This window comes from Limulus polyphemus, unplaced genomic scaffold (assembly GCF_000517525.1).
Source record: "Limulus polyphemus unplaced genomic scaffold, Limulus_polyphemus-2.1.2 Scaffold1581, whole genome shotgun sequence".
Taxonomy (NCBI): domain Eukaryota; kingdom Metazoa; phylum Arthropoda; class Merostomata; order Xiphosura; family Limulidae; genus Limulus; species Limulus polyphemus.
The window spans coordinates 128,501-141,438 of NW_013667191.1; the positions used below are offsets into that span (position 1 = coordinate 128,501).

At 29.4% G+C, this 12,938-nt stretch overlaps 1 protein-coding gene across 3 annotated transcripts in view; it reads left to right on the forward strand.

The window, feature by feature from the left end:
* LOC106464183 (arfGAP with SH3 domain, ANK repeat and PH domain-containing protein-like) overlaps positions 1–10,254 on the forward strand; it is a 94,964-nt gene extending 84,710 nt beyond the window's left edge. For 2 of the 3 annotated variants that reach the window (XM_022391876.1, XM_022391878.1), the window contains 6 exons: positions 1,334–1,585; positions 2,433–2,487; positions 3,016–3,092; positions 4,880–5,007; positions 5,729–5,993; positions 6,773–10,254. In XM_022391876.1, coding sequence (XP_022247584.1) covers positions 1,334–1,585; positions 2,433–2,487; positions 3,016–3,092; positions 4,880–5,007; positions 5,729–5,938 — 722 coding nt within the window. In that variant the 3' untranslated portion in view covers positions 5,939–5,993; positions 6,773–10,254. The remainder of the gene's footprint in view (positions 1–1,333; positions 1,586–2,432; positions 2,488–3,015; positions 3,093–4,879; positions 5,008–5,728; positions 5,994–6,772) is intronic. The other variant, XM_022391877.1, reaches the window with a different exon arrangement.
* Positions 10,255–12,938: the final 2,684 nt, after the last annotated feature.

The window sequence follows — 12,938 nt, forward strand, 5'->3', positions numbered from 1 at the left end:
AATCATAAATTATTACATTAATACCATAGAATTCCACTATAATTTATCAAGCTTAGATAAGATGTATTTTAGTCTAAAAAAATATGAAATTTTGAGCAGACTAAAGACAAATCTTACCTCATTGAAATATTGGTTCAAAAGAAAGAAGTTGCGTCAAGTCCATTAAAATGGCTGAGAAAGTCACTAGGGGGACATTCTGAACTTCTGATCAATTATTCATGTCATATATAGAATTAAGTGTATATGAGGGAGAGTTTCTAAAAATGGAAAGGGGTGGGTGGGGTGCCACTGTCTTTGATTTATTACGTGAGCAATATCTTAGCAAATTGAAAAAATAAGAGGCTCTTATTTTATATTCGAGCTGTCAATATTGGTAATTTGAGTTTTAGTTTGTTCCAAATTATTTTGACTTCACAAACATCTAACTTGCACCAGTGCTGCATTCAACATACGACGTGACACACTGAAATTGATGTTTATCTGTGTGTTTTTTTAATACTTGCTTTTAAATTAAGAAATTGTGTAATGTATATTACTAAAATTTGAATTGTAATTTACAGTTTGATACCAAACTAATTGACATAAATTCATGAAATAGTAGTTCAATAAAATTTTGTGTGTGAGTCAGCAAATGAGGGTTAAATGCTAGTTCAGTTAGTCATATATTGACTGAAATTTTGGTAATGCAATTGTATTCTGAGAACAAAAGGGTAAAATAATTGACTGATGTCCCAAGAAAGTATCTAAAAAGGTGACTATTTTAGACCTATAAAAAGAATTTAGTATATTTACATAGTAATATTCAGAAAAAAATCTAATAGTTATGAAAGGATTTAACAGGAATGATTTTTTTATGAGGCAGTAATTAAGCATGATCATCTGAACGTTTTATTTAGTAATACTAGAAGAAAAATTATGTGGTGGTTTGAATAGAAAAACATCACTTGAAAATTTCTATTAAATTACCATTTTACTAAAACTGTTTTTTATGCATTGGAATAGAACTGTAAATGAAAAAATTGAATTATTTCTTTGTGAGTCAAGTTGATAGATGTTGCTTTTTTTAACCTTTAAATTACAAATTTGTTCTTATGTTGCATGATATATTAAAAGTAATTTTTTGGGAAAATACATAGGTAGGGGTCATTTAATTTGTGGGACATGAGCCATTGGGGACCATATAACCAACAAAGCAACTTGGTGCATAAAAGTTTAGAAAAATGTGTAATTTTAAAGGATATATAGGTCACATAAGTAAAACATTGCGTAAGAATAACTATACTAAAAGTAACAATAATAATCTTTAATTGTATTAACATTTGATCTTTTCTAGGCCTAGTCTCATATGGAAGTATAAAGAAGCGAACAGCACCACGACCCCCACCTGTTCCTCCAACTTCCTCATTAGGAGTGAAAGGTCATGTTCGTAGACAGTCTAATCCTGAACCTTGTACAGTGCCTCCTAGTGGAAAGGATAATAAAAAAGTACTGACAGTATCCACAACAGAGATCAAAGTTTCTACAAATGATAACATTGTTTATGGGAAAAGTAACCTAGGAACTGCAGCAGCTGAACCACAAAATGGTAAGTGTATTAGTTATTTTTCTAGCTAGTGTTTTAAGTTGAGGTTTGTCTGGGTTAAATACCAAAATCAAATATAAGTTTAAGTGTGTGAGACTAGAGATCACACTCGAGTCTTATTATTAGATTCAAAAACATGATGAATGCTAAGTATACCTATTGATGAAACTGTATGCTGTTTTGTGATTTATAAATTTATTGAATTCTTTTATTTTTTGTGTAGTAAAGATAATGAGATGTTTTAACAAAGTTATGGAGGTATTTATTTCTTAGAGTAGATGTTTGCTATACTAGGAAGGTCAGGGATTCGTACAGTATTTCCTGACAGTATGTTGGTTCTTTTCCAGGTACAAAATGCTTTAACAACTTAGGGTAAACATTTCACACTGAAGTATTTGTTTCTTAGAGTATATGCTTAATACTAGTAAAATAAGGGATTCATGCAGGAGTTATCTATAGACATGGCAGTGAAAGAGTGAAAATAACTCTGACAAAGCATTTACTAATCCTAAAAGTACTTTTACTTGTAACAGGTGTGATAAAATTAGTGAGTCAGCTTTTGAAAGGATATGTTAACTTTAAGTTATGATGAGTGTTTCCAATGCTTTCTGTTAGATGATATAGAAAAAATGTGAATATTGATATAATTTTTGGTTCATTATTTTACCATGCACATTTTATGTTTAGATATGTAATAGCAATTTGATAAAATGTTTTATGTTATCCAGTCTCATTTTAAAACAAAAAATAGTATTTTTCTCACACATGTGTATACATGTGTGTATGTTACTATTAGTGTGCTTTATTTGACTTAGTATCATTCAGGAATGATCTGTCCATCATATTTTAGGAATAAGCAGCAAAGTCCTACCCCCAAAACCAACAGAAACCCAAATAGCCAAAAGGTAAGGTTGATCTAAAATGTTTCTTTTAATTACTCATTTAACCAAAATTATTGAGATAAAATATTGTTTAGGAATTGTATATTTGGTACCTGGCAAAAACAATCTTGGGTCCATAAAGTTAAACCACTAAGTTGTGAGGCTACACATGTGTAAGATGCCAGATATTCACTCTAATTTACATGAACAAGGAAAAAGTGAAATTGATATTTAATTATTACTGTGTGTGTGATTAAATATAAAAGAAAATTTATATTTATAATGCTTATATATTATTTAAATAAGTCTTTAAGACATTTTAAGAATGCATTGTTTGAAAAACTTTTTAGTCAAACAAGTATTTACTAAACCTTTTGACTTGTCATTTTTCAGTTTCTGCATTTTAAGTGGCAGCAAACCAATGGACAACTTTTAATGTTTTTTACACAACTCTTCAGTAAAACATCTTAGAATACAATGTGTCTAATGTCTGTTTATATTTGTTCAATAGCAAACCTATATTGTCTTGACTGTATTGTTCTGTCTTTATAGCACTTTTGAGAGGCGGTCATCACAGCTGTATAGCTCTCTACGGAGACCAAAAGCTCCCCCACCTCCAGTACCTCCTGGTAAGTTAACTACTATGTATCATCTAGGAGATGACTTCCATTAGTTTACTGTTGGTAAAGTTTTTTTTTTAAACTCTCCCATACCTTTTGGAGTGTAAATTTATTATCTCACATATAATTCTCACTTTCCTAGAGTAACAAGCCTCAATGCAATTTCATGCAGCTGATTCAAGTTAAAATTTCATTCCCTATTTTCTTGCATGTAAAACCTTTCTGCTTAGCATACACAAGAACATAACACAAAAATTAATATTGACTAACTATTAAAGGTTGTCTGAAAACATTTGGATAGGGTATTATTAGAAACCTTGTAGTTTTGTGTTCTGAAGAAAAATGTTCACTCTGAAACAGTTCTAGATTTACTATTTGCACAATAAAACATGATACGACACATAACTGTGTGAAAGTCTTGAAATATGGAGAAATCCAAAACTAAGGTGCAAAACCATTTTTAGACAGTGTATCTGATGTAACTTGATGTCATTCATTCCTTGAGTGGTGGTCATGAAAGATTTTTTTACTTAATTTTTGTAACTTAAGTTTTTTTGTATAATCTAACAAGTTTTTGATTTCAGAATTTTAGTGACTTTTATTAAAAAGTATATAACAATAAATATAAGATATATGTAAAAAACAAGTTTATCCCTAGGCCAGTTTACACTTGGGGTACCTGCTTTCTTAAGCTTTTTTTCTAACTGGTCATTGTTCAAGAAATATGTAACTTTCACATGCATGTTTAACAACAAAAATATATTAAGCACTAAAATAGAATACCCCCCAAATGACTATAAGTTATCCGGCTTTCTAACTAATGTAGGTTATAAAATTTCCATTATTCTTCAGATCACTGAGTTTAGTATACATACATCAAGATTTGTTTACAAAATGATAGTTTTCACTGTGAAAACAAAACAGACTATTTTCAGAATTACAAAGATCATAAATTGGCCTTCCTTTTAGTAATAAACATGCACCATTGACAAGTAGGCATGAGCAAATAAGTGATTTCAAAAGCATGATGAGTTGTATCAGCTTCTATGGTAGGTGTAATAAGTTTATTGATGTCTCAGAAAATGGGAGGTTCGTATTTTACTTCCTGATCTGCCAGTAAAATATAGTTTGTTTATTTAATTGGTGTATTTCTGAAACCTAAAAGGGAAGAAAGAAAATCTAAGAATGACATTTCAGAGAGCAGAGGGTCACGTGACACAGGGAAGTGAAGAATTAGAATGCTTTAAATATTTTCTTTTAAAAATTAGAAATAGGTATTAAACTTTGAACTGTAAACTGTGTTTTAGTGTTATGTTTACTGACATACATTGCTAATAAAGTATTTTAATTAAATCTTGAATGTATCTTTTAAAAAGTCATGAAATGCAATTAACAAGTTACTGTTTAATGCTTAGACTGAGTAGTACACAAATCTTGGTTCTTGAAAAACAAAAAACTTTGCACATGAATGCTAATCAATGATTGTTTTTCCATTCATTGAATCAAAGAACTTTAGCTAATAAACAGAATACAGTATTAATAGCTTATAAATGACATTGTTTTTGTATTCATGGAATTGTACAAACTTAATCAAGCAATTGTTTTTTAATTCATGGATTTTATTGTTTAGCCAATAAATAAATGATAAATACAAAAATAATTAACCAACAGAGTAGGATGCAAACTACAGATAGAAAGATTTTTTTCCTTTTTGGAACTGTACAACCATAGCCAATCAACAGAATTGAATACCAGTTTTTTAATAGATTTTGACTTCTCTTTATGAAACTATACAGCTTTGGCCAATCAACATTGTAAGACAGGACTAAACAGTGGCAGTTCTACAGAAAGTCTGTCTACAAGTGTTTCCAGCAGTGGTCAATTACAGTTAATTGACCAGCCACCTGTTCCACTTCCCAGAAAAGTAGGTTGTCATGTAGAGGATTAAAAGGAAGCTTAGTTTTATATATCATTAAATACAGATATATATTTTTAAGGAAGCATAGTTTTATCAATCATTAAATACAGATATATATTTTTTGATACTGAAAATATTTAATTTCCAGTATTACTAGTGGAACACACTGTAAAACTTCAATAATTTAACACTTTCGGGACCCTTAAGAAAAACAAGCTTGATCTTTTGACTAGTTTTAGGTTTTTATGTTTTGCTAATTCTTTAACCATCTGTGCATTATTACTTTTAGGTAAAACTTTAAATTCTAAGAGAAAAGGAAGTATTTTTTGTTGTGTCAAACTGTGTTTCTCAAGAAAACTTCAAATTTTCCCAACCTACAAATATACTAATACTAATATACAAATACTAAATCAAAATTTATGATTTTTTTCATATAGAAATTAGATTATTTAGAAAGTTTTTACCAAGATCTATGAAATTTTATAAGTATTTTCACTTTGAAAACAAAAAGATATAATAGTGTTATCAGGAAGAGATTACAGCAGTTCTATCTGAATTTTACTTCTATTTGAAATATTAACCTTTAATATTTTACTCTCAAACAATCTATATTTTTTAAAGAAATAGAAAAAATATACATGTGGCAAAATGCAATTATATAACAAAAACCTTTGTACATAGCAATGATCAGTATATGAACTTTCTGTGTCAAATATTTATCTTCAAGCGGCCTGATCTGATTAAGCCACGTCGTTGTCAAACACTCTATGATTGTGAGGGTGATGAAGAAGATGAGCTATCATTCAAAAAAGGTGAAATCATCATAGTGCTTCGAGAAAGAACGAAAGATGATGACTGGATGGAAGGTATGATTCAGGGACAGCCCAGTAGAAGAGGTCTTTTTCCAACCAGCTTTGTTCACATGCTTTCAGACTGAAAGACTAATTTATATAAAAAATTGTGTAAAACACAAATCTTGGACAGACTTGCAGGTTTGTATATTTTTCATGAGTTTTGTTTGTTATTCCTAGAGATTTGCATTTAATAATCTTCATTCATATACTTGATTAGAATTTAAATAATAGTAAAGAACTGAAAAACATGCAGTGATATTCCATCATTTAATTCAATAACTTCTATTTTTCTCTTATATTCAGCCAAAATAGTGACTGATATTACTTTCCCTACAATATTTTATACCATTTTAGCCTTTCAGTTTTTGTACATGATGTATAGTTTCAACATCTTTAAGAACCTAAACTTACACTTTTTAACATCCTATTAAGTTACTGTTTTATTTCATCCTTCACATGATAACTTGTAGTAAATTGATAGCAGCCCTACACCAATATTTAGACAAAGAAGTTAGAATAGTTATAGTATTTTGCCACTTGTGTATAAAGTTAAAATCATAAATAATATTCAACGTTAAACTGGTACACAATTAAAAACATGATGTTGTAACGTCGAAACATGTAGAGTCGTCAACTTTTTGAAGGCCATAGATAGGTCTAAATAAAATGTTTTTAATTGTTAACGTTGAATATAATTTATGATTTTCAATTAGAATAGTGTTTCGAGGCTGTTTCAGTTATGTAAAATTACATTAGTAAATTAACTTAGGTGTGATAGTAAGGTTATCTTTAGCACAATCTGAAATAGCAGTACATGAAACACAAGATTAAGAATTGATGTTTGAATTTTGATTTCTTGCAGTATGTTAAGGTATAAAAGAATCTCAAAAGTTAAAAATTTGTTTTTCAAATCTCAGACAGACTTGCAGGTTATGTCACATCAGCTGCAACTAGTATCTTCCCTGCTTTGAACTGCAAGAATCTCCTACCTTAATAATGTGATTTCTTTAAATTTCTTGATGAGCAAGAAGTTGTAGGAATTAATCAATCTCACTGGATTGTGTAAGGTGTATAATAAGGTAATACTATAAAAATGTTAACTAGCTGTAAAGATGTATTTCTAGTATTCTTTTGTAATGCTATGCTTTTAATGTATTTTGATAATTTATCTGGTTTAGCAAAAGTTTCATGAAGGTTCACTGATTACTTTTCTGTTGTTAAGTAATGTGGTGTGGTGCTTCTTTAGTAACTTGAATCAAAGTCAGGGCGTAAATCTCTGTCAAAGATTTACCATGAGATATTTCCATAAAGAAGAAGGGGCTTTGTAAAGAATGGTTGTTATGTACAGAGCATTCATTCATTCATTATAAAAGAAAAATATGAATTAGTGTAGTCAGTTAAATTGATAAGTGTTGCAAGGGACCTGACTTTAAGGTATCACTGATTAGTTTATATGTGATTATGGGACCACCCCTGAAAGAAAATTTGAGATCCAGCATTGATCTCAGAATGTTCTCAGGTGTGTTGAAGCATTATTATATTGAACCAAAGTATGAATTTTATATGAATGTATAATTGTGATGTTTGAAATAAGTTTGATTACAGCTGGGTCATTTGGTTACCTTAATACCAGATTTTAAGTTTCTAGTCACATACAGCTAGACAACCAAATATTTGTAGAGTAAAATATTAAACTACTTATGTTAGATATTAAGACCTAAGTTCTAGCTCTTTTATTGGGGGAAAATGTACATTAGCTGTTGTTTTTCAAATGCATAATATTTCTTATTGCATTATTTATGTATATCATTATATACAAATGGTTAATAAGTGCACTGAATTTTATGTGTATTTATAATTTCAATATTGAATTATTATAGAAGTCAGTAGCATGTGAAAGTCATCAACACTGAAGGCGTAAGTTATAGTCATCTTTTATACTCATTCTGTATTAGGTCTCCAAAGCTTAGTATACATATAAAAGCATAAAAAAAATATGAAATCCTATATCTAGAGAGCTTTAAGGGGATGAACATTTCTTCATCAGGGCAAATTTGGAATTCCCAGTTTATTCCTGATGAAGAAATGCCCAACTTTAGAAGGCAGTTAGGTTTTTGGGTTTTGTCTTTAATTGACATTTTGAACTTAACAGTATGTGTCATAATTGCTTATAATAATAAAAACTGATTTGTATTTAATAAGAGGTAGTCCACATGAGCATGCATTATTTTAATTTAACATCTATTTTATTGCATAGTTTCATGCAAGTGAGAGTCCAATTAAGCATTCTAAAGAGAGAAAAAACTTCAGGTCACCAAACCTTTTACTTGCTAGATTAATAGGCATCGGTTTACTAATATCATACTAAATTATTTTTTGTCACTTATTGGAGAAACAAAATCATATTACAGAATCACTCACACATACATGAAAACCTGCTAATTAACTTTACATGACCGTAATAACGTTTTTTAGGCAGAAACATAACTTTTTTTAACATTTTTCCTTTTCTTTCAGTTTCATTCTCAAAAATATTTTGTTTAGTGATTTTAAAATTTTACGTTGAAGTGAAAACGGGAAGATATAAAATTATGCTGTTGAAAGTATCAAGCATGTTAGAGTGAGTAGTTTGCTAATAGTGCAGTAATCCACCTAATATAGTTAGAGAGCAGTGGAAATTGTAATTCTGAAAACAAAAATATTAGTTTGTTTTCTCATTGATAAATATGGTTTTTATGCTGCAATGATTCATATATCACATAATATTGCTACTAATAAATCTAGTATTAAGAGAGGTTATTGCTTGGGGGAAATGCCAGCATTAATATATTCCAGTATTGCTTTCACTCCTTTTTTTTAATATTAATTCTATATATAATCTGATGTATAAATTATCTTTATGGTGTCGACATATGGCAGGAAATTTTTTATCATGTTCATAATGATAACAATACACAGTCTAAGTACCATAATGTAACAAACACATTGTGGTAAGTAGTTTGATTTTGATATACGGGTTTTTAATTTTTTCCCAATTGGTTGTAGTCCATTTTCATATTAATTATTTACGAGTTTCAGGCTACAAGATGTAAAACTGCCTGAGCAGTATTAGTCTAAGCATATGAAGCTTTAGTATCAGTATATAGAAATGTTCGTAGCAAGGCCTAGTATCAAAAACTTCCTAAGAAATCAGTTAAATGAAGTTCAAAATTTGTTTTCAGTTGTTAATAGAAGAAAATAAACTGCACAATAAATAATTGTTCTAGGTCTAAATTTGAATCTGAGAAATATTTTGAGTCATCTAAACTAGAAATTGTTTTCTCTTTGAAAGTATTTAAGTAGTATATGAAAGTACTTTTATTAAGTTGAAACCTTAAATTTGAAATAAACTTCTATACTCTGAAGTATTAAAATTATAAAATCAACTCGTGATAGATTTTAAACCAAAGTATTATTTTTATATAATTTTATATTAGCATTAAATTCCTCACCAAGGTTCTTCAGATAGTTCTTTGTATTATAATCTTTAGAGAAATGTCTCCTAGCACTGTGTTTTATGCTACAATAGTAATATACTGTAATATACTTACTTGTTTTATTTTTTTGTTACATAACCACAACTTTTAAATATTTATGGGTCTCATAAATGCCTACAAAATACTCTTCAAATGAAACATACATCACTGGTATATATAAATTCTTAAATTAATTTTCAAATGTAAGACACGTTTCTGCTTTTGTTAAAAAGAGATAAATGAAAAAGTATTTTTCTGATGATGATATTTTGCATTAAATAATCATTTTATTATTAGGTAGACCAGAGTTTGAAAGTTTAAAACCACATGTTTTCATAACCATAAATTATACAGCAAGGTGGGTGAGTTAGAAAAGTTAAAGTATTTTCTCTACAGACATTTTCAAAACAAGCTATTAATTGTGAACATGAAAGTTTAGTTACTGTCTTGGATTGAAGTTATTTTTTCAAATCTTAACAAGTTTGTTGAAAATCAACATTGTCTACAAAACTTTTGCATTGACCATTAAGTTTTGATGACAAGTTTGTATATGTCATGCATGGTCTTTTTTTTCATATTTGGAAACATTAATGTACACAGCATTGATTAAAATTTCTTCTCTTCAAGATGTGTGATATTATGAAGTTTTAAAACCTTATCAGTGGTTAAGCATTCAATTAAATAAGAATATAATATTTCTTTTATTGCAGTATGTTTTTCATTAGGGTTCACTGTGCCAAAAGTGTACAATGTCATGTGGTTTCATGCATCGAGCTTGTAAATAGCTGTTAAAATTTATGTAGTTGTGACTTTTTTTTGTACATTCTGCATTTATTGATGTCATAGGCAACAACTACTTCTGTTACTGACATACAAAAAAAAAACACATTAGAAACATCCTATGTATGGTGATTTGAAGTGTTTTTTACACAAGGCAATTCCTATATAAACTTTAGAAATATGTTGATAACTCAGTTGATTTACTAGCATTAGTTTCCAAAAGTGATTTATGTTATTTACAAGTATTTCAGAAATAGTTTGTGTTGTATCAACTTAAAAACTTCAAACTGCATAACTTCTTGAGAAACAACCTTACAATTTGGTGCTTTATATATATATTTATTTATTTATCCAGTGCAGGTATTCTTGAAACTTTAAATAGTAAAGGCTCTGATATAACTCTTTTACTATTATCTTAATAAAAACATACATTCCACCTTTTTATTTTGAATGTTGTGATGAAAGACAGGAGGTAGGTTGTTGTAACAAATTTTTTAGTAGCAGTTTACTTTCAATTACAACATTTCTTAATTTAATTTTTTCTTTTTCCTAGTATTTCAACTATTTTTGATCTGTAATAAAGTAGTTTCTACATTTCCTTGTATATTTTTATTTTAAAAAGTTGATGATATTTCATGGAAATGTTTAGATAGATAACAAATTATAACTACCACGAAATATTAAATATTTCCTTTGACATTTGGAGTTCTCTCTGGATTTATTTTGTTAGTTGAGACTTAAGTGCATTTTGGTTTGAATCTTATTATTTATATGTGTTACCTTTTAATTTACTAATCTGCTCATTTTTTTTGCAATATTTCAAGATACCATTTTCAGTTTTTGTGGAAGATAAATGTAAACTGCAAACAAAATTAAAATTTCACAAACTCAAATACTTAGTTAAATCTGTTCTAATTACGTTCAAAATTCTGTTTATATAAAATATATCTATAGTATTTTAGGAATTGTATGTTATACATCTTTCTATTTATGTAGTTTGTTATATGATGAAATAAAGTTCGTAAAGTGTTAATATAATGGTATCTTTGAATTGCTATGTCTCTTCTCACTATCAACCTCTGAAGCAAATTTTAATAGTAATTTAAAAATAAACACATCAGCATTACAGTTTAATAATTAACATATTGTTTTATTGTAAATATTTCATACTTTTCTTAATATAATGAAACCAACTGTAGCTTGAGAATATTTAATATCTCTGAGGTAGTTATGAAATAAAGGAAATGAAATGTTTCAAATTTTTCTAAACCATCGTAAGTTTTGAATAGACATTTAAATATCAAGAGAAAGGATACACATTTCCTATTCTATCAGCTACACTGTTTTATTTGAGAGCTAATAGTATTTTTTATGATGTTTTAAAACAATTTTATAAACTACAAATGTTCTCCAGAGGGTTGAGTGTGTAGTATTAAAATTATTTTTGGAGCCTTGCCTCCTTTTGACAACTGTGCATCTTGAATATAGCTCTGCAGCATAGTTTCCATTGCAAAAGACTCTGTCATGAGGCTGTTATGTCCAAAGTTTACCACTCCTTTCTGTAAGCTTTTCATACTCTATCTAGTGTACAATGGCTACAGTTTCCCAGTGCCCATTTCAACAGTTCAGTTGCACAGATATTCAAAAGTGCTGCATCCAGTGATTTCACTGGTTTGTGTTTGTATGAAATACTATGAACATTCATGTCATTCTCCAGCTGCTTGAGGAATGTGACAGCTGAATGGGAGATATGACGGAAGCTGTATTTTGGTGAACCCATATCCTGATTGGCCTCATTTCTGTACAAATGTGGTACTTCTGTGTGCTACAAAGGGTCTAGAAATATTCGTCTGGTAATAAGCAGAGATTGCTTTGACCTTTCTATCCACTCTCCTGATCCTTGACTTTTCCCTAACAAAAGAACCCCTTCGAAAAAGTTTAGCAGCATGCTGTGTTCCACTTTTTTGAAAAAATTTTCATCCATTTACCAGTTGAAAAATCTACAAGACTTGTTACAGTTATCAAGGCACACACACATTTCATTGAGTATTACCAGGTACAGCCATATTTCCAGGCTAGGTTGCATTTATACGTTTTTCTGCAGTTGGTTTTCCTTTTCTGGATACGGCATGGAAGCAACTTGTGTACATGTGACTTGTGTTGCTTTTCCAGACAAGATCTTTCATGATTATGCTGCATAGAGCATGTGGGTGTATTTTGTCACTATCATTTGTGTTTGTGAATTCTCACCTGTTATGGGATGCTACACTTTCCTGACCACAGCTGTGTTATGATTTGTTGCTGGTCTCTTTCTGGATGATCCTGGTGCTCCAGGTTAATCCATATTCCTTAGTTTTTCAATGCTGTTCAGTAAAAAAGATATCCCAGTTTTGGAAGTTCCAAATCCCTGATCTGAACATGTCTTAATGTCCTTAGTATATGAAAGTTTGCATCAGAAATGACTGTTACATTCTCTTCCCAAAAGTGATTATTGTTTAGTGGCATCATACTACCAATGAAATGACAGTGTTAAAATGTAGTTCTCATATATTCTGTTCAATTGTGACTTTATATCTGCTGTAGTTGTCATGTGACTACTTATTTGCATTTTCAAAATTGGTTTAATATGACATACTTAACCCTTTGTAGAAGATGATTGGGATAACTGTGACTTTTTTTCTCTCTAATAAACAGATTCATCATTTTAGCAGAACAAGTATATTTGTTTGAAATTCAAAGATGTAAAACTTGTGGAGTCTGTAAAAGAAGTTTGATTTTATTGTGTTCA